Source organism: Pelophylax lessonae, assembly GCF_965119305.1.
Source record: "Pelophylax lessonae genome assembly, chromosome: 5".
NCBI classification, from domain to species: Eukaryota; Metazoa; Chordata; class Amphibia; order Anura; family Ranidae; genus Pelophylax; species Pelophylax lessonae.
In genome coordinates this window covers 544177134-544200273 of record NC_138772.1, presented here as the reverse complement: position 1 = coordinate 544200273, position 23140 = coordinate 544177134, and the positions used below count along the sequence as shown (strand labels likewise).

The 23140-nt window shown below is 45.1% G+C and overlaps 1 protein-coding gene across 1 annotated transcript in view; it reads left to right on the top strand.

Moving 5' to 3' along the window:
- Positions 1-23140, top strand: part of LOC309555398 (microtubule-actin cross-linking factor 1, isoforms 6/7-like) — a 191160-nt gene that overhangs the window by 32268 nt on the left and 135752 nt on the right. The window contains exon 2 of the mRNA XM_082257413.1: positions 18377-18964. Within this exon, the coding sequence (XP_082113539.1) occupies positions 18434-18964 (531 nt within the window). The 5' untranslated portion in view covers positions 18377-18433. The remainder of the gene's footprint in view (positions 1-18376; positions 18965-23140) is intronic.

Sequence of the window (23140 nt, the reverse complement as noted above, 5' to 3'; positions counted from 1 at the left end):
AAGTTTACATACTATTGATGTCAAACTGACAGGCCTATAATTTCCCGGGATATGTCTCTGGCCCTTTTTGAATATCGGAATCACGTTAGCCTTCCTCCAATCCCCTGGTACATCTCCTGTCCTAATACTGTCAGCAAAGATTAGGAACAGTGGTCTAGATATAACCATACTGAGTTCCTTGAGCACCCTCGGATGTACGCCATCCGGGCCTGGTGATTTGTTTGTGTTAAGTTTATCCAGTCTTTCCCTGATTTCCCCCTCTGTTAGCCATAGTGGCAAGTCCTGTGTATTACTACTAACCATACAGTCATGGTCAGTGTACCCCTCCTTTTCCTGCGTAAAGACTGACGAGAAAAAAGCATTCAGCACGGTTGCTTTTTCAGTGTCCTCTGTAACCATCCTCCCATCATCGTTAATTATGTGTGCAATATGCTCTGCCCTAGTTTTTTTGCTGTTGATATATTTAAAGAATTTCTTTGGGTTTTTTTACTATCCTCCGCTATTTGTCTCTCAAAGTTGATTTTAGCCATCTTGATTTAGTGTTTACACTTCTTATTTTCCTCCTTGTATTGCTGGAAGGCCGATACTGTGCCCTCTGATTTATATTTCTTGAAGGCCAATTTTTTTCCCCTAATAAGTTTTTTAACGCTACGGTTTAGCCAGCCAGGTTTGGCTTTGTCTCTTCTAAATTTATTCCCCATAGGAATGCACTGCAAGATGCCTTTGCTTAATATGTTCCTAAAGCATTCCCATTTTTCCTCAGTGGTCAGGGATCCCAGGGTTTGGTCCCAGTTTACCCTTTCCATCATTGAGTACAATTTTGGAAAGTCTGCCCTTCTGAAGTTTAGGGTTCTTATGTTCCCCACTTGCCTTTTTATATTGTTATTTATACTAAATGTGATCATCCTGTGATCGCTAGAGCCCAGATTGTCCTGGACTCCTACCTCCGAGATTATGTCTGGGTCATTAGTGATCAATAGATCCAGGATAGCATTCTCTCTAGTAGGGGAATCCACCAACTGTGACATGTAGTTATCCTGTAAGGTTTCCGTGAATAGACGGGCCTTATGCGAGTGTGCAGTCCCCTCTTCCCAGTCAATGTCGGGATAATTGAAGTCCCCCAATATGATGACTGATCCCAGTTTTGCCGCTTTACCTATTAGTGCTAAAAATTCCAGCTCTACCTCCTCCCCTTGGTTAGGTGGCCTATAGCAAACCCCCACAATTACTTTTCCCTTATCTTCTTCCCTATCGAGTTCAACCCACACAGATTCTAAATCCATGCTCATCCCATCCGTAATGTCACTCCTTTCTAGCACCTTTATATTGTTCTTGACATAGAGACATACCCCTCCCCCTCTTTTTCCTACCCTGTCCTTCCGGTACACAGAATACCCTTGGATATTTGCCAGCCAGTCATGTGAGGGGTCGAACCAAGTTTCTGTTATTCCCACAAGGTCTATGTCCTCCTCATGTACTAACATTTCCAACTCATCCATCTTATTAGCTAGGCTCCTGGCATTAGCATATACCCCTCTTAGTTTTACGGAAGTTAAACGTGATTGGCGGTTATGTTTATTTTTGTTTGGTCTGAGGTTTGCCCACACAGACCCCCCCAATTGACGTTTCGGATCTACTGTCGCTGCTGACCCTAATGTACCTTCTGTCCTTTGCTCCCTCCTGACTGACTCTACTTCTGAGGGCTCTCCCCCCCCCTGTCTCCTAGTTTAAAAGCCCCTCCAATATGGTGGCCATCTTTCTCCCCAAAAGAGCTGTACCGTCCCCATTAAGGTGCAGCCCATCCTTACTAAAGAGCCGGTAGCCGACTGAGAAGTCAGCCCAGTTCTCCAGGAACCCAAACCCCTCCTTCCTACACCAATTCCTCAGCCACTTGTTAACTTCCCTAATCTCCTTCTGCCTCTCCTGTGTGGCTCGAGGTACAGGCAGTATTTCAGAGAAAACCACCTTGGAGGTCCTTTTCCTCAATCTATTACCTAAGTCCCTGAAATCGTTCTTAAGGATCCTCCACCTACCTTTAACTTTGTCATTAGTGCCCACATACACCATGACCGCTGGGTCATCCCCAGCCCCCCCCCATCAATCTGTCTGCCAGATCTGCGATGTGCCGAACTCGGGCGCCCGGTAAACAACAAACTGTTCGGTTCACGAGATCTTTTTTACAGATTGCCCTCTCTGTCCTCTTGATAATTGAGTCCCCAACTACCACAACCTTTCTAACCTTTCCTGAGTTACGGCCCCCCTTCTTCCTGGAGCCGTCCCTCCCCTGGCAGCTGGGGGAGGGTGCATGCTCCAGCTCTGCCACCCCTGAGTTGATATCCCCCTCAACCTGCAACTCGGCAAACATGTTAGGGTGTACCAACTCAGGACTGGCCTCCCTGACTCTCCTCCCCCTAACCAGTGTTGCCAACCGTCCGTTTTTTCACGGACAGTCCGTAAATTCGGGGCACTTTTCTCCTGCCCGTAAATGCCCGTAGCAGGAGAAAAGTGCCCGTTAAAACAATGGCTTCGGCGAGACAATCTGACTGCGCATGCGCGGCCTGCGCCTCGGTCCCATCGCCGGACACTCTAACAGTCAGTGAGTCTCGTCATCATCTCCTCCTCCCCCGCCTGACCGCCTCTGCCTGTGCCCTGCCCATGGCCCGCCCAGAATGTTCCCGCCACTGCCGCCGCGGCCGCTACCTCCCCCAGCAGCCTGAGCCTGTCGGATCCACGGTGAGAGTAGCTGTGGCTAGAGAAGAGGAGCACACAGTCAGGACTCAGGAGCCGAGGACACTCATGGAACTTGTGAGAAGGGGGCAGACCCGGCAGAGCCAGAGAAGGACAGTGCCTGTGGGGACTAAAGGGGACAGGGAGGAATGAGAGTGCCTGTGGGGACTAAAGGGGACAGGGAATGACAGTGCCTGTGGGGACTAAAGGGGACAGGGAATGACAGTGCCTATGGGGACTAAAGGGGACAGGGAAATTGGGAATGACAGTGCCTGTGGGGACTAAAGGGGACAGGGAAATTGGGAATGACAGTGCCTGTGGGGACTAAAGGGGACAGGGAAATTGGGAATGACAGTGCCTGTGGGGACTAAAGGGGACAGGGAATGACAGTGCCTGTGGGGACTAAAGGGGACAGGGAATGACAGTGCCTGTGGGGACTAAAGGGGACAGGGAATGACAGTGCCTGTGGGGACTAAAGGGGACAGGGAAATTGGGAATGACAGTGCCTGTGGGGACTAAAGGGGACAGGGCAATTGGGAATGACAGTGCCTGTGGGGACTAAAGGGGACAGGGAAATTGGGAATGACAGTGCCTGTGGGGACTAAAGGGGACAGGGAATGAAAGTGCCTGTGGGGACTAAAGGGGACAGGGAATGACAGTGCCTGTGGGGGCTGAAGGGGACAGGGAATGACAGTGCCTGTGGGGGCTGAAGGGGACAGGGAATGACAGTGCCTGTGGGGGCTGAAGGGGACAGGGAATGACAGTGCTGTGGGGGCTGATTCTGAAGGGGACACAGAAGGACAGTACTATGGGGTCTGAAGGGGGCACAGAAGGACAGTACTATGGGGTCTGAAGGGGACACAGAAGGACAGTACTATGGGGTCTGAAGGGGGCACAGAAGGACAGTACTATGGGGGCTGAAGGGGACACAGAAGGACAGTACTATGGGGGCTGAAGGGGGCACAGAAGGACAGTACTATGGGGGCTGAAGGGGACACAGAAGGACAGTACTATGGGGGCTGAAGGGGGCACAGAAGGACAGTACTATGGGGTCTGAAGGGGACACAGAAGGACAGTACTATTTGGTCTGAAGGGGGCACAGAAGGACAGTACTATGGGGGCTGAAGGGGGCACAGAAGGACAATACTATGGGGGCTGAAGGGGGCACAGAAGGACAGTACTATGGGGGCTGAAGGGGGCACAGAAGGACAGTACTATGGGGACTGAAGGGGGCACAGAAGGACAGTACTATGGGGGCTGAAGGGGACACAGAAGGACAGTACTATGGGGGCTGAAGGGGACACAGAAGGACAGTACTATGGGGGCTGAAGGGGGCACAGAAGGACAGTACTATGGGGTCTGAAGGGGACACAGAAGGACAGTACTATTTGGTCTGAAGGGGGCACAGAAGGACAGTACTATGGGGGCTGAAGGGGGCACAGAAGGACAGTACTATGGGGGCTGAAGGGGGCACAGAAGGACAGTACTATGGGGGCTGAAGGGGACACAGAAGGACAGTACTATGGGGGCTGAAGGGGGCACAGAAGGACAGTACTATGGGGTCTGAAGGGGACACAGAAGGACAGTACTATTTGGTCTGAAGAGGGCACAGAAGGACAGTACTATGGGGGCTGAAGGGGACACAGAAGGACAGTACTATTTGGTCTGAAGGGGGCACAGAAGGACAGTACTATGGGGGCTGAAGGGGACACAGGACAGTACTATGGGGGCTGAAGGGGACACAGAAGGACAGTACTATGGGGGCTGAAGGGGGCACAGAAGGACAGTGCTGTAGAGGGTATATGAAGGTGGGCAGAGGAGGACTCTGCTGTGGGAGGGTGATGTAAAAGGTGGCAGAGGTGGACACTGATGTGGAGGGTGAAGTGGAGCAGATTAGGACACTACTGTTGGGGGGGGAATGGGGGGTGTCTGCAGCCTCTAAATACCTCCTGTACCATGTCCGCGCAGCCTCTGACCATCTCCTGTAGAACGTTCGCAGTCTCTGACCTCCTCCGGTATCATGTTCGCAGCCTCTAACCACCTCCTGTATGATGTCCACAGCATCTGACCACCTCCCGTATCATTTCCGCAGCCTCTGACCACCCTCAGGTAAGTGACAGCACTGCCAGGCCAGGCTAAGGGGGGGTCACTGATGCAAGGGCTGGGTGAATACAATAATGTAAGGGGGAACTGATATAAAGGTTTCCCCCTTATAGCAGGGAATCCCCCCCTTACCTTAGTGTAATTAATCTGTGGAAGGTGGTCTCTGGTCACCAGAGTCCCCCCCCCCCCCCCATCAGAGTTCCTGATATTCCTCTCTACATCAGAGTCTGCAGGATTCTCCCCTTACAGTGCAAAGGGGGAACTCTGCGGACTCTGATGTAAAAGGGAACTCTGATGTAAAGGGGAATGCAGTGGACTCTGATATAAGGCGGTTTCTGGTCACCAGAGCCCCCTCTTAAATCAGAGTTCCCCCTTAAATCAAGATCTGCAGCATTCCTCTTTATGTCAGAGTTACACTGTAAGGGAAATCCTGCACACTCTGATATATAGGGGAACGCTGTGCTGGCTGGGTTATAATAATCTGATCTTCATGTAAATGGAGAAATATGGTTTTTGACTTTTGTTTAACCTAAACACATTGCTAATAGCACTATCTACATGTTTATAGTTTAAGTATTGATATTTGCACGGTTTAGCACTGAAAACAGCCTGTTTATGTACATTTTTGCAGTGCCAGTAAAAAATTTGTGCCGTCCGTAAATTTTGGACATTCTGCCAGTAAATTTCCCTCCGGGGGGTTGGCAACACTGCCCCTAACATTCCTAACAGTCACCCAGCTGCGTACCTCTGCTGCTTGCGTCTCCTCTATTCCTTCCTCCTCTATGCTGACCCCTGCCAGCGCCTGATGGGTAAAGTCCAAGCTCCTTTCCAGGTTGTAGATGCCACGCAGTCTTGTCACTGTGCTCTCTAGATCCACGATGTGGGCTTCCAGAGCAACAAGTCGCTCACATCTTGCACAGCAGTATTCGTCCTTGATTGTTTCATCAAGGAACGCATACATGCCGCAAGAAGTGCACTGAGTGGCATCCCCAATCCTGTCGGACATTATTACCCACTACTCTATGGGGATAATATTAACGACCTGCTCTTCCTTACCTACACTACCTCTAACTTCCCTGGTACTAAACCTGGGGTACCCACCAGTCGCTAATGCCCTCACCAGTCACTAGATACTCACCAGTCGCAAGGATACTCACCAGTCGCAAAGATACTCACCAGTCGCAAAGATACTCACCAGTCGCAAAGATACTCACCAGTCGCAAGATACTCACCAGTCGCAAGATACTCACCAGTCGCAAGATACTCACCAGTCGCAAAGATACTCACCAGTCGCAAGGATACTCACCAGTCGCAAGGATACTCACCAGTCGCAAAGATACTCACCAGTCGCAAGGATACTCACCAGTCGCAAAGATACTCACCAGTCGCAAAGATACTCACCAGTCGCAAGGATACTCACCAGTCGCAAAGATACTTACCAGTATGCAATTTCATTGTAGAATGAACAGTGCTATCACCAATAGTAGAAAAAAAATTGATCTACTGGCGATCAACAGGTTATCAAACTATGTTATGGGGGCTTAGAAAAACAAAAACCTGTCATATCAGCTATGTCATTTTTTATTTTGCCTAGAGTTTTGCTTTAATCATTTTTAATGCAGATTATCTATTACCAGAGCCCCAGTAGAAAACAATTCCTGCTGTATATTTGCTGTTCTTTCAGTATATCTATCTGTATCTGACCAAGAGGCGCCTAACAGAGTATAGACCTAATTACAGTACATCTGGAAAGTATTCACAGCGCTTCACTTTTTCCATATTTTGTTATGTTACAGCCTTATTTCAAAATGGAATAAATTGGGGTATTATTCTACAAATAATACCCCATAATGACAATGTGAAAGTAGTTTGTTTAACATCTTTGCAAATTTTTGAACCACTTTAAGACCGGAAGGATTTGCCCCCTTCCTGACCAGGCCATATTTGCGATTCGGCACTGCGTTATGTTAACAGACAAGTGCGCCGTCGTCTGACGCTGTACCTAAATAAAATTCATGTCCTTTTTTTCCCCACAAACAGAGCTTTCTTTTGGTGGTATTTGATCGCCTCTGCGATTTTTATTTTTTGCACTATAAACAAAAAAAGCGACAATTTAAAAAAAAAAAAAAAAAAAACAATATTTTTCACATTCTGCTATATAACATTCCCCCAAAAAAAAAATTCAAAATCAAATTTTTTTAACATTTTAGGTCAATTTGTTTTCTGCTACATATTTTTGGTAAAAAAAAAAAAAAATCGCAATAAGCGTATTTTGATTCGTTTGTGCAAAAGTCATTGCATCTTCTAACTACGGAAAAGATTTAAGTAATTTTTATTGTTTTTTTTTTTTTACTAGTAATGGCGGCGATCTGCGATTTTTTGCGGGACTGCGACATGGCGGTGGACAGATCGGACCCCTAACTGAGATTTTTGACACTTTTGGGGGGACCAGTGACATTACTACAGTAATCAGTGCTAAAAATAAGCACTGTTACTGTAATAATGCCATTGGCAGGGAAGGGGTTAACCCTGTGGGTGATCAAGGGGTTAAATGTAAGCCTAGGGGATTGATTCTAACTGTGGGGGGCGTGGCTTCTGAAATGACCATAGAGACCTGTGATCTTATATAGAAGGATCACATGAGCTCTATGATCATTCCAGGGAGAAGAACGGTCAACTGTGTTTACAAAAGCTGACTGTTCTTCTCTCTCAGTGGAGGAACGATCGTGGGTGTCAGGCGGCAATCGGAGCCGTTCGCCCACTGCATCAGCTTCCCCGCTGACGAGCGGGAGCGCGCTCGCCCCCTAGCCTTCCTTCGAGAGAGCGCCCTACACTTACGGCAATTTGCCTGGGAGCGGCTGCCTGCCGCAGTACATCTGCGGCGGGCAGTCGTAAATCGGTTAAAAATAAAAAAGGAAAAGAATCCCAGAAGTATTCACAGCCTTAAATACTTTGTTGAAGCTCCTTTGGCACCAATTACAGCCTCAAATATTTCTGAGTATGATGCTACAAGCTTGGCACACACATTTTTGGGCAGTTTCTCCCATTCTTCTTTGCAGGAACTCTCAGTCTCCATCAGGTTGGATGGGGAGCGTCGGTGCACAGCCATTTTCCAGATCTCTCCAGAGATGTTCAATTGGGTTCAAGTCTGGGCTCTGGGTGGGCCACTCAAGGACATTCACAGAGTTGTTCTGTAGCCACTCCTTTATTTTCTTGGCTGTGTTTAGGGTCATTATCCTGTTGGAAGATGAACCTTTGCCCCAGTCTGAGGTCCAGAGCGCTCTGGAGCAGGTTTTCATCAAGGATGTCTCTGTACATTGCTGCATTCATCTTTCCCTCGATCCTGACTAGTCTCCTAATTCCTGCCGCTGAAAAACATCCCAACAGCATGATGCCTCCACCAGCATGCTTCACTGTAGGGATGGTATTGGCCTGGTGATGAGCGGTGCCTGGATTCCTCATGACATAATGCTTGCCATTTAGGCAAAAAAGTTCAATCTTTGTTTCAACAGACCAGAGAATTTTGTTACTCGTGGTCTGAGAGTCCCTTTAGGTGCCTCCAGGTGGGCTGCCATGTGCCTTTTACTAAGGAGTGGCTTCCGTCTGACCACTCTACCATACAGGCCTGATTGGTGGAGTGCTGCAGAGATGGTTGTTCTTCTGGAAGGTTCTCCTCTCTCCACAGAGAAACGCTGGAGCTCTGTCAGAGTGACCATCAGGTTCTTGGTCACCTCCCTGACTAAGGCCCTTTACCCCCGATTGCTCAGCTTGGCTTGGCAGCCCGCTCTAGGAAGAGTCCTGGTGGTTCCAAACTTCTTCCATTTACGGATGATGGAGGCCACTGTGCTCATTGGGAATGGGAATTGCTTGAAAGGAGACAAGTGCTGTGTCTTTAGATGACCCCCCAAGTCCTTTCTGTTATGTATTCATTGTCTATTTGTAAAATGAAATATATAATATCTGTTTGAAGATTCCACCTACAAATGTTTGGCAGGATCCTCAATCTTTCTGGTCTTAGCACTCATGTAGAACTGCTCTAGAGCAGCATTCTTAGTAAATTATCCCCTGTAGTAACTTTTGAAAGGGAAGCTCCACATAAAAGTGATAATTCAGTTAAAGGTGGCGACTAGTTGGATGCCATTAATCCTGCTCCAATAATGAGGTTTGCATTTTCAATAATAATGGCATAGGCGCCTGTGCGTCATTGAGTCATTGGGGGAAATCTTTCTGTACCCTTCCCCAGATCTGTGCCTCCATACAATCCTGTCTCAGAGGTCTACAGACAATTCTTTGAACTTCATGGCTTGGTTTGTGCTCTGACATTCACTGTTACTGTGGGACCTTATATAGACAGCCTTTCCAAATCATGTCCAATCAACTGAATTTACCACAGGTGGACTCGATCAAGTTGTAGAAACATCTCAAGGATGATCAGTTGAAACAGGATGCACCTGAGCTCAATTTTGATTGCCATGGCAAAGGCTGTGAACACTTATGTACATGTGATTTGTTTTTTATTTTTAACCACTTGCCGACTGCCTAACGACTATTTACGTCGGCAGTCAGCCCCTCACAGGCAAAGCAACGTAGGTCTACGTCGCTAGCCTGTGAGGCTCTAGGGAGCGAGCGCGCACCGCCGGATCGCTATCGTCCGTTACACCGGGAGAAAGGCAGGCGGCTAATGTAAACAAAGCCGCCTGTCATTCTCCCCTGTGTAACAGCAGAGATCATACGGTCCTGCTATGTAGGACCGTAGATCTCTGCTGTTACATCACAAGCCACATCCAATCACAGTTAGAAGCACGCCCCTAGGGAGACACTTAACCCCTCCTTCCAAATAAAGTTAAACCCTTCCCTGCCAGTGTTATTTTTACGGTAACAGTGCATATGTATAGCACTGATTACTGTAGTAATGTCACTGGTACCCCCAAAAGTGTCAAAAATGTCAGTCGAGGGTCCGATCTGTCCGCCGCAATGTCGCAGTCCCGCAAAAAAAATCGCAGATCGCCGCCATTACTCGTTAAAAAAAAACAATACAAATGACAAAAATCTTTCCCCTGGTTAGTAAACGCAATAATTTTTGCGCAAACCAATCAAAATACGCTTTTCCATTTTTTTTTACCAAACATATGTAGCAAAAAACAAATTGGCCTAAAATGTTAAAAAATTTAGATTTTTACATTTTTTTGGGGGGGGAATTTCATATAAAAAAATGTGAAAAATATTGTTATTTTTGCAAAATTGTCGCTCTTTTTTTGTTTATAGCGCATGATCAAAAAATCGCACAGGTGATCAAATACCACCAAAAGAAAGCTCTGCTTGTGGGAAAAAAAGGACGTCAAATTCGTTTGGTACAGCATCGCACGACCGCGCAATTGTCCGTTAAATTCGCACAGTGCCGAATCACAAAAAGTGGCCCAGACGTAAGACAGCAAAATCCTCCGGTGGTAAAGTGGTTAAAAAAAAAAACAATAAAAATGACAAAAATCTTTCCCTTAGTTAGTAAACGCAATAACTTTTGCGCAAACCAATCAAAATACGCTTTTTGCAATTTTTTTTAACAAACATATGTAGCAGAAAACAAATTGGCCTAAAATGTTAAAAAATTTAGATTTTTACATATTTTTTGGGGGGAATTTCATAAAAAAAATGAGAAAATTATTGTTATTTTTGCAAAATTGTCAGCTCTTTTTTTGTTTATAGCGCATGATCAAAAAATCGCACAGGTGATCAAATACCACCAAAAGAAAGCTCTGCTTGTGGGAAAAAAAGGACGTCAATTTCATTTGGGTACAGAGTCGCACGACCGCGCAATTGTCCGTTAAAGTCACGCAGTGCCGAATCGCAAAATAGGCCCTGGTCAGGAAGGGGGTAAAATCTTCCGGGGCTTAAGTGGTTAATACATTTGCACAGATTTCAAATAAACATCTTTCAAGTTGTCATTATGGGTTATTGTTTGTAGAATTTTGGGGAAAATAATGAATTTACAGTAAACCCCCGCTCCATCGCGGTTCAGTTTTTGCAGTCCCGGTATATTGCGGTTTTTTTTTGTAATGTTATTTTACTATATAAATCATTAATAATGAAATATTTTTGTGTTTTCCATAGCTCTTGCTATGTCTCTCAGTATCTTTTATGTGTTTAAATGAGTTTCTATTGTTTTAAAAGTGTGTTTAAAGACCTTAAAATGCTTCTACACGTACAGTGACAGTAAAAAAAAAACATGCTTACAATGCATTTTAATAGGGTTTTTCTATTTCGCGGATTTTCACTTTTCGCGGCTGGGTCCGGAACGTAACCCCCGCAATGGAGGGGGGTTTACTGTAATCCATTTTGGAATAAGGTTGTAACATAACAAAATGTGGAAAAATTGCTGTGAATACTTTCCGGATGCACTGGAGGACTTCTTTATTATACAGGTAAATAAATCTGCGTTTTAGAGGTTTCCACTCAAAAAAGTGATCTAAAAATTACAAGACTATAAAAAAAAAACACAAAAACCGGATCTAACTTGCCAACGAAAAGATTATCTTACAAAAAAAGAAAAAAAAGTTTCCCCACAGGCTGGGTTTTTTAATAAATAATTCTGAATTGTGAAGGAAGTTTATTATCTATGAATGCGCTGTGATTAGATGAATGGAGTTAATTTGGCCCTCGGCCTCGGCGGATAAGGCGGCCTTGTTCCCTTATAGAGCAGGTGTGCCTCCGTCTGCACTCCTTTCCTCCGTCCTCTATCATCAGACTCCTGCCAGGCTTTAATCCGCAGACCTATTGACCGTTTAATCCGGCAGACAAAACAGTCCCCATCTTGACAGCTCTCCAATCCCAGCAGGATCTGATTGAGACGTCCTGGCACAGACCGACAGGCGCATGTGGGGTCTGCTGCAGGAAGAAGGTCCTGCCCCAACACCACAGTGTTTATTACTTTAACCTGTGGACTGATGTAAACCCAATGATTAAAAAAAAAAAAAATGATCTACAACACTTTTTATTGTAACAAAGTTATAAATATTTTCTAGCTGTTAAACGTCATCTTCATAAAGTGGACCTGTATGCTTGCCTTTGCTGTGTATGGTCTGATGTTGATGTTGCATGATGGCATGGTGATTGTGTTACTAAAACACACATTAGGGTTGAGCAAAAATTATGGGTAAAATTTTGGTAAAAAGAAGGAAATTTTCCATTTCAATTGAAGGTTTTGGTTTTTTTTTTTAAAGGCAGAAATAGACTTTTAGACCCCATTCGCACTAGCGCGACTTGTCAGGCGACTTGGTCGCCTGACAAGTCGCGGTGGGTCGCCTGCCATTGATTAGCACAGGACCCGTTCTAATAGGAGCGACGCAAGTCGCTCCGACTTAGAAAAGGGGTCCTGTACTACTTTGAAGCGACCTGGAGGCGACTTGCATTGACTTCAATCATATGAAGTCTGTGCAAGTCGCGCCGAGGTCGCCCCAGCAAGTCGTGTCGCCCCTGTCTGAACGGGGTCTAAATAGCTCTTGGGCAGGGGCTGACTGGCAACTTTCGGCCCAGGGGGAAAGTACAAACCAGAGGCCCATGGTGGAGAAAACTTGGCCCCCCTCCCACTCTACCTCTTCCTTGCCTCCTCCTGACCCCCATTCCAGGCTGAAGCTCCGCTCCAAGTACTTTCTACTCACCGTTTAAATTGGGTTTCCCAACCTGGCCAACAGGGGGCGCTTGGGGGAAGCTAGAACAGCTCCATTGGGGCTGGCCAGGAGGAGAAGAGTCTCCAATGGGGCATGGAAACGGCCTCTGCTCAGACACAGTTTACACCAGCAATGGGTGGGGGTCTGCGCTCTGTCCTTGTCTTCAATCCGCACTTAGTAGGGTCAGCGGCAGGGACTTTTTACTTCTCTTCACCAGAAATGCCTTAAGGCATGTCTGTGGCAGAAGTGGTGCAGCCTTTTTACGGGGCATCAGAGTGGCTCAGGGGGCGATTGCCCCCCTGCCCCCTGGCCCAGTCCTCCCCTGCTCTTGGGGTTACGAAATCTCCATTCCTCCATCCTGGACCTGTTCTTGTGAAACCCCTTGTTAGTTGGGAACATGAGATTAGATATTGTGGGACAGAGGAACCCAAAACTCAAGCTCTAACGCTAGCCCCCTATGTCAAACGGTAACCCTAGCCAGTGTTGGCAGGCTTTCGTGTCTGAACTGCTTCTGCCTCCATAAAGCTCAGAATCAGGTCAACCATGGGTCAATGAAACATCACAAACTGATGTCGAAAGCAAGCTATATTTGCTCATTGACCCAAAATCCCAAAGCCTGTTGACACAAACCCTAAACAAAGTCATGTGATTGCCATGTCAGCACTGATAGAGCAATCTTGTGATTTTGCTTATAAAAAAAAATGGTAATGTTGGGTTTAGAGTTAGGACTAGCATTAGGGCTTGTGGTAGGATTAGCGTCAGGGCCATGACGTTGGCAAGGGTGTAGGAACCCACACAAATCTCGGGGGGGGGACAGCATTTTTACTCACCAGGTATATGCTTTTCCGTGCCCCCATCAATGCAGAGTTCAGCGCGCGAGCCCCTTTCAATGCGGAGCGCCACAGCATTGTCCCCAATCACTGCAGAGCACCACAGCATTGTCCCCAATCACTGCAGAGCGCCACAGCATTGTCCCCATCCACTGCAGAGCGCCACAGCATTGTCCCCAATCACTGCAGAGTACCCACAGCATTGTACCCCAATGATTGCAGAGTGCCCACAGCATTGTACCCCAATGATTGCAGAGTGCCCACAGCATTGTACCCCAATGATTGCAGAGTGCCCACAGCATTGTACCCCAATGATTGCAGAGTGCCCACAGCATTGTACCCCAATGATTGCAGAGTGCCCACAGCATTGTACCCCAATGATTGCAGAGTGCCACAGTCAGCATTGTACCCCAATGATTGCAGAGTGCCAAAGCATTGTCCCCCAATCAATGCAGAGACCAGCGTGCGTGCTCCCTTCAACCCAATGCACTTACCTGGCGGCGGCGGCGGCTCGGCTATCGGCGGCGGCGGGAAGGTAAGCGGCTTCTCCCTCGTCCTCTTCTGCGGCGGGAACCGGCGGACGGCCTCTCCTCTTCTCTGCAGCGGGAACCGGCGGGAAGGTGAGCGGCGGTGACGGTGAGTGACTGACGCACGCACCGGCACCGCCCCCATTGCGACGTCAGCGATCGGATGTCCTGGATGATGATTGGTCCAGGCTGGAGACTGGACCAATCACAGCCAGGACATCACGAAGGTGGGGGTGGCCAAGCGCTCTTTCCTGCGCCCAGGTTACGCCCCCAGAAGGCAGCCAATCGGCACCTTTCTGGGTCGTAAACCCAACTAAACTGGGGGGATTTCACCATACCTGTCCCCCCCCTGCATTATTTGCTGGGGGTATGTGTCCCCCCCGTTCCCCCCGGTTCCTACGCCCATGGAAGTTGGCTTTGTTTATCAAGGCAGTCGCCGATCACCATGTCAGAGTGGGCATTGTAATTACATGGATAGTAGAACAGAGAAAAAAAAGATGGAATTTTTAGATGCCAGAACACAATCATATATAATTTTAAAAATATACACTTTCCAGAGTTGTATAAAGTACTCGAAACCTATACTTGAGTAAAAGTACAAGTGCTCGATCAAAAAGTGACTTGAGTAGAAGTACTAAAGTATTCAACATTTTTTGTACTTAAGTATTGCAAGTAGTTTTTTAAAAAATGTTGCTACTCAAGTACTGAAAGAAAAAGTACAAGTACTGTGTTATGTAGTTATTAAAGAAGTCAAAAGTTTGAACATCATATTGTTTTTTATTATTTCAAATGCAGCTTTTATTTATACATACAGTAGCTTTTATTTTCGTATGCGCTGATAATACACATGTTTTGAGCTTCATGAAACCTGCCATCTACTGTTCTGGCAGTGGTAATTTTTATAATAGTAACGAGTAACTATGCAGCACAAAAAAAAAATATCAGAGTAGAAGTATTGAAATCATTGAAAAAATGTAGTGAAGTAAAAGTGGAAGTAGGAGAAAAAAATTCTACTCTAGGAAAGTACAGATACCGCCTTTCGGTACTTAAGTACAGTAGTGAAGTAGTTCTACTTAGTTACTATACATCTCTGATTATTACAATAGTCAAAAAGGTAAAAACAAAGTTAAAACTGTATACAATATCTACTGTTTCACAATGCTTCCCTTAGTTCCCTTCCCTAGTACCCGAAGGTATATAGACCCCCGAATACTAGGTATCAAGTTGTATTGAGTCAGATGGCTTCTAAGATTGCTTGGGGTATCTTCAATGCGTTTAGTGGTAAAACCCCAATTCTTCAGGAGGTGTAGGGGAGCGTTGAGATTAAACTGGAATTCACAAAAGAAAAAAATGACACGTACATGTAAAACACTATCGTTGTCAAATTATAATACAAATAGAAAAGCCCACCAGACCATCTGGAGGTCCACAAACTCGGCAGGGAAGCTTCACAACCAAAAGATGCAATGACTCCCACTGGGGCAGATGTTTGAGCGGAATTAAGTGGTGACTTAAATACTGTGGAGTGTAGTAATATAGAATATACACTATGTTGTCAAAAGTATTGGTACACCTGACTTAACACACACATGGACTTTATTGGCATCCCAGTCTTAGTCTGTAGGGTTAAATATTGAGTTGGCCCACCCTTTGCAGCTATAACAGCTTCAACTCTTCTGGGAAGGCTGTCCACAAGGTTTAGGAGTGTCTATGGGAACGTTTGACCATTCTTCCAGAAGCGCATTTGTGAGGTCAGGCACTAATGTTGGAAGAAAAGGCCTGGCTCGCAGTCTCCACTATAATTCATCCCGAAGGCCTTCTATCAGGTTGAGGTCAGGACTCTGTGCAGGCCAGTCAAGTTCCTCCACCCCAAACTCGCTCATCCATGTCTTAATGGACCTTGCTTTGTGCACTGGTGCGCAGTTCTGTTTGAACAGGGACAGAGGAGGGCTGGCAGCCTTAGGCCTGGGGGGCAAGTCCAGTCAAGTGGCCCATTGAACCATCGAATCAGCTCACCATCCATGCCCACCTGGATTTATAATGGATATTGATGTTATGAAGCAAGACAAACACGATGCAATGTGGTAACATAATTTAATGTTAATAGCAACAAAGGAGGTTTAACAAACGTACATGACATCACGCCAGGCGGGGCCTAGGAAGCTCCTGTCAGGCAGAGATCACTCTGCATGACAGTGAAGGGACTGTGTTAGTATTGTGCTGGCCGGGTGCAGGAGCATACTCATACTGCTCCGCTGCAGCTCTGCAAATATAATATTGTGTAGCAGCGACCAGTACCTGTATACAGTGTCTGGCCCCTACATTATTCCAGCTCTGAGTGTGGCCTTTTTAACCAGCATCAGAGTGGCCTGGGGGGCGATTTCCCCCTTGCCCCCCTTCCCAGTCCTCCCCTGAACAGGGAGGGGCCGTCCCCAAACTGTTCCCACAAAGTTAGGAGCATGAAATTGTCCAAATGTCTTGGTATGCTGATGCCTTAAGGGTTCCCTTCACTGGAACTAAGGGACCAAGCCCAACCCCTGAAAAACAATCTCACACCATAATCCCCCCTCCACTAAATGATTTTCACATTTGGCACTTTCTCTCACTTGGGACTTTTTTGATGGACTATTTATTTATTTATTTTTAAATTTTTTGTGGAATAATTTATTTATCAAACTTTTTATCAGTTTGATGTAATATTTTAAAAATTTTTATATAGTGATTTATTGCACTTTTTTGGATATCGGTCTCCTATCATACTTTTAGCAATTCATCATTTTTGAGGCACTTGTGCACTTTCGATTTTTTACTTTGGTAGTTTTATGTTAGATTCCATATAATATTTGATCATATATATATATATATATATATATATATCATATACAATTCACAAGATTATATCATACACTATTCACATATTTATTATTTATTAATTATATTTAATTTGCACACTAGCACTTTTTCACATTTAGCTACTTTGGGAGTAACACAAATTTGCGCTGATTACCTCTTCTCTCTATTCCCAATACTTTTTGCCAATATAGTGTATATAAGTATGCTATGGTAATGCAGTAATACCCCAATATCTCTGCCTCGGGGGGGGGGGGGGGGGGAAACATTGCATATTTTGGTCGTGACCGCTCCCCTGCCAAGTTTGTGGACCTCCAGATTTTTGGTGGGTTTTTGTATTTGTATTATGATTTGATAATTACGGCGGTTTACATGTATGCGTAATTTTTTTCTTTTGTGAATTCCAGTTTGTTACTAGAGCTCCCTTCACCTCCTAAAGAAGAGGGGTCCCCCGCAAAACGTGTTGAGGCGTTTTACCAACGTTGACGATACCCGTAGCAATATTAAAAGTCATCTGACCCATTACAACTTGACACTGCCTAGTATTTGGGGGTCTATATACCTGTGGATACTTAACTAAGGGAGGCGTTGTGAAATACAGTAAACCCCCCTCCATTGCGGGGATTACGTTCCGGACCCAGCCGCGAAAAGTGAAATTCCGCGAAATAGAAAAACCCTATTAAAATGCATTGTAGGCATGTTTATTTTACTGTCACTGTACGTGTAAAAGCATTTTAAGGTCTTTAAACACACTTTTAAAACAATAGAAACTCATTTAAACACATAAAAGATACTGAGAGACAGAGCAAGAGCTATGGAAAACACAAAAATATTTCATTTTTAATGATTTATATAGTAAAATAACATTACAAAAAAAAACGCGAATTACCGGGACCGCAAAAACTGAACCGCGATGGAGCGGGGGATTACTGTAATAGATATTGTATACAGTTTTAATTTTGTTTTTACATTTTTTTGACTACTGTAATAAAAATTTTTATTTTTTTTTATTATTTTGTAAATGTGTTCTGGCACATAATAATCATCTTTTTTTCTCTGTACTATTATCTATGTCAGGGGTCTCCAAAGCTTCTAAAAAAGGGGGCCAGTTTACTGTCCTTCAGACTTTAGGGGGGGCTGGACTGTGGCCATTGGGGGGGGTAGAAATTGTCCTGCTTTCAGTGGCATTAGGGGGAGGACTAGTGCCCCATCATTGGTGTCAGTGGGTGAAACAGTGCCCAATTGTTGGTGTCAGTGAATAAATAGTGCCCCATCATTGGTGCCCTGTTGTTGATGTCAGTAACAGGAATTATGCCCCATTGTTGGTGTCAGTGGGAAGAAAAGTGCCCCAAGGGCAAGATAAAGGTAGACAAAGGGCTGCAGTTTGGAGACCACTGATCAATGTTATTAGGTTGTGGTCATTTCAATATACGCTTCATTATATTTACATGGCTTTGCGTTTGTTAAACCAATTTCACCTCAGAAGTCCACGTGGTGGATTTGCAAGCACTATTTAATAACCTCTCCACTGATTTAGTAATTTGGCTGCAAAATCGATTTTAAGCGAAATCACGTTATGCATTCCTAATTAAGTCAGATAAAGAAATCCCCTTGCTAATGGGGTAGCTGTATCTGTTTTCCTAGACACTAATGTACTTTACTTGTTATTTTCCAGGTTTGGCCCGTCCTTCCTGATGTCTGACCCCTTCTTGCGGCTCTCTTGCCCTGTGCCATGGGTAATTCCGTCAGCAGGCCCAGCTGCCTGGGGGAGAGGGGCAAGAAATCCGAGCGCTTTCTCAAGGAATGTTGTATGAAGAAGGAGTCTGTGGTAGACTTCCAGAGTGTGAGGAACAATGTGGAGCCCAGCGTCACTCCACCCGACAAGAAACCCAATGAGGTGTATGAGAAGGAACTAAACGTCACTCTGACCTCCAGCAGAAGCCACGAGCCTCTGCCCAAGCAAAACAATGCAGATGCCAATGTGCCCAAGACAGCCATTATGGTTGGAACTCCTAGGTCCACACCTGATCATGTGGGGAATGTGTGGACTCCTCAGAGAGGGACCCTGCAGAGGGCTTCTGGGGGAAGCTGGTCCTGGAAACCACTTGCCTCCAGGGAGGTGACAGAAGTCACTGAAGTCACAGAGACCGTTGTCACTGAGATAGTGGAGGTGACTCAGTTCCCATCAGGAGAGAAGGGCGGGGAGCCCATCATCACTAGGACGGTGAAAGTGCTGACGGACTATGGCGGGGAGCTCACTGAGGTTAATATATCCATTTCTTAGCCATGGGCCTTACTCTCTGATTTAGTATGGGCCTCCCAACAACAACTTCTTACCATCAGTAAGAACCCTGTACATGGATGTTGTCAGCAAACTAAGAATATTGCCTTATCCTACTTTAGAAATTCTTATTTGCTGTGGAGTTGACAGGACCTATATGCCATACACAATAACTATTAGAAAAGTTTAGGTTAGCACGATGTGTTCCTTGTCCAGATATACAGTCTGGTAGACTGAAGTTTAGAGAACTCGATGACAATTCTCATAGCTATTTTGTAGACTTGGCGCCATGGCTTAAGGGGATGGTGGATCAATCTACCTCCTTTGGGGTTTAAATAAAGTTTCATTTGAGGCTGTGCCAGATTAAAACACAGTGATGGCAAAGCAAGTCATCTTTTATATTTCTTTATTTATGATCTACATAGAATAAATACATATTAACCACTTAAGCCCCGGAGGATTTGGCTGCTAAACGACCAGAGGGCATTTTGCGATTCGGCACTGCGTGACTTTAACGGACAATTGCGCGGTCGTGCGACGCTGTACCGAAACGAATTTGGCGTCCTTTTTTTCCCACAAACAGAGCTTTCTTTTGGTGGTATTTGATCACCTGTGCGATTTTTTGATCACGCGCTATAAACAAAAAAAGAGCGTAAATTTTGCAAAAATAGCAATATTTTTCCCTTTTTTTTATATGAAATTCCCCCAAAAAAAAATGTAAAAATCAAAATTTTTTAATATTTTCGGCCAATTTGTTTTATGCTACCTATGTTTGGTAAAAAAAATCGCAAAAAGCGTATTTTGATTGGTTTGCGCAAAAGTTATTGCGTTTACTAACAAAGGGAAAGATTTTTGTCATTTTTGTTGTTTTTTTTTTTAACGCGTAATGGCGGCGATCTGCGATTTTTTTTGCGGTACTGCGACATTGCGGCGGACAGATCGGACCCTTGACTGACATTTTTGACACTTTTGGGGTTACCAGTGACATTTCTACAGTAATCAGTGCTATACATATGCACTGTTACTGTAAAAATGCACTGGTAGTGAAGGGGTTAACTTTATTTGAGAGGGAGGGGCTGTGTGTGTCCCTAGGGGCGTGATTCTAACTGTGATTGGCTGTGGCTTCAACTGTATGCAGAGTGATCAATGGATCTACATAGTAGATCCATGTGATCAGCTCTCATACAGAGAGGAGAATGACAGGCAGCTTGTTTACACAAGCTGCCTGACTATCTCCCTCTCCCCCGCCGATCGCAGAGTGGCCGGCGGCGATCGGGTCCGCCGGTCACGCGCGCGGGGGGGTCCGTGACCACGCGGGAGCGGGAGCGCGCCTCCGGCGGCGCGCGCTCGCTCCCTAAACCCTCACAGGCGAGCGACGTAGACCTACGTCACTTTGCCTGTGAGGGGCTGACCGCCCACGTAGATAGTCGTGCGGCGGTCGGCAAGTGGTTAAAAAGAATAGCGCACACATGCAAAATAAATGACTATCAAATATGAAGACAATCCATAAATAAATATGGGGATTTGGTCCCACCATCTGAGGTTGAGCACCCCCCCCCCCCCCCCCACACACACACCTGTACTCTATCAGTGTCCACTATCAAGTAGATATAGGAGGAGTCCCTTGTAGTGCATTAGCACATCTCTCCCAGCAAGGAGTGTTGTCTCCAAGGGTTAGAGAGGGTGGATTCATAATTTTTTATGGATAGTGTAGGACCCACTGACAATGGGGTACTTTGACGTAGTGGTGGGCTTGAGCACGATATGGCCATATGGTGGGACCAAATCCCCATTTTTATTTATGGATTGTCTTCATATTTGATAGTCATTTCTTTTGCATGTGTGCGCTATTCTTTTTTAATATGCATGTCGCTTGGTTCATAGCTGCACCAGCTTTAGAAATACATGTTCAGGTTTTGCTTGTTTATAGAATAAATACAGCAACGTACTGCTACTATTGTCTCCAGATAACAGAATTAGAGTTCGCTCACTTATTAGCCAAACCTGCAAGATGCTACTTTGTTGCTGGGCGAAACGTTGCAGAATCTTGGGTTGGAGTTGGACTGAGTCCATTAGGTGAAGCAGCAATTAAACTTGTTTTGGCCAATGAGGAGATGTCGCCAATGTCAGAATCCCCAGCGTGGCAAGGCCCCAAAGCTAAACCTACTATTTAAAGTGTATCTAAGTCCAAGTAGAAAAACCTAGTAGATAACAGTTTACCAGTCGTTAGATGTGGTGTCTGCATTCGTTTTCTTTATTTTCAGGGTTTTTTTCCTTTATTTTTACCTGCTGATCTTGCAATAAACGTATTTCCTGTGTCTGAGCGGCTGCCCTCCCTCTGCTGTATCTGTGGAGGGAGTCATTATTGTCACCCAGGCTGGACTTCAAACAAAGGTCTTTCTCTCTTCATCTCTATTACATGGGTGGGGGGGTGGAGGTACTACCAGTTTACAGAAGGGGGATAACATTTTTGTGCTTTCGATTCAGCTCACAGGAAGTGAAGAGGACACTACATTTCTGGCAGGATCAACAGGCATTTGTTGAAAGTGTACATAGCCCAAAAAAAGAAAACAAACGCAGTCACCACATCTAAGTACTAGTGAGCTGCAATATATTACATGTTTTTCTTTTTTTTGGGTTTAGATCCGACCCGAACTTATCCTAATTCTTAACATTTGGCTAACCCCCAAAATGGCACTAGAAGTACAGAAAAGTAACTTTCCTTTATTAATATCTTATAGACCTTTCTTGTTTTCTAAAAACAAAACAGTGTACTTGGCATTGTGGCCCTAGAGGTAAGTACAAGACCCCGACTCTTTCTGGATTGACTGTTACATTTAGCCTTGAGGACCGCGTTGTTCATACATTGGGCTATAACCCTATACAGTATCTCTACTGTACACCTCCATGGTTTGTCTATAGAACTATATCTGAGAACCGTGGACCAAGAAAGGTTCTTGATTTTCTCTGTACTAAACATTTCTCAGGATCGAATGCTCTAAGAATTAATCTCTGATGGGTTTCCATACACTACAAAGACAGGCATTGTAGAAGGTAGTTGGGTGTTCGTTATTCTTCTGTCTGTCCTTCGTGTATGCACCCAGTAGGGTGGTAAGCAGCTGAGCATGGTTCAACCTGCAAAGAACAAAGTAGGGAACACAACACTGGAAAGTTGAGAGGTCAACAGTCACCTAAACCTTAAATCAAAGCATTTAGTGGATTATGGAGAGTTCACTGACCTCATGGTTACTTCTATCTCTTGGAGACCTTGGTGGGGAGAAGGTCTGCACATTGGGGGGTATTGTTATCAGCAGGTTCCTTTCTTTCTTCTGGATTTATTGTATGTTTTGAGAATGCAACAGGAGTCCAAAGACCTTAAATTAGGCTTGAACATCCTAAGAAAAGAGTCCTCACCAAACAACTAGATGGTGGGAAGAGACCCAGAAAATCTGATCATTGTAATGAGCCGAAGGCTCAACACACTCATTTCTTCCTTTAAGTAAAATGTTAGCTTTGGAGTGGACTGACCTATTAAAACATTGATGTGTTTCAGCAAGTTGATTGGGGATAAGGCTCAACCGCTTCCATGTTTTAATTTCCAATGCATGGCCTTCAGGCTGTGATCCTTCGCACATAATAAATCAAAGAGGTTTTGCAGTGTTTTATGTGAACAACTTCCACCCCACAACTACTAATATGTCCTCTACAATATTCTCCTTATCCCAGAACCTCTAATATATCCTCCACCATCTTCTCCTTATCCAAGAATTCCCTAATGTATTCTCTTTGTCCCAGTACCTTTAATATATCTCTACCCTTCACAATAATCTCCTAATACCAGAACCTCTAATGCTGTTTATCCCCTACCCTTAACAGTAATCTCCTAATTTTAGAACCTCTAATATATCCTCTTCTGTGTTCAATATTCTCCTAATCCCAGAACCTCTACTATATCTTCGACAAAAATCTCCTTATCCAAAAACCTCTAATAAATACTACACCCAGTGGTGTATTTTGGTTTTATGTTGCCCTAGGCCTGACTAAACTTGTGCACCCCCTAATTTAAATATGACCCACCCCTTCCTGTAAAGGCCACACCCCTTCCTGATTATGACCCACCCTGTCATCTGTAAACCATAGACCATAACCACAGTCTAT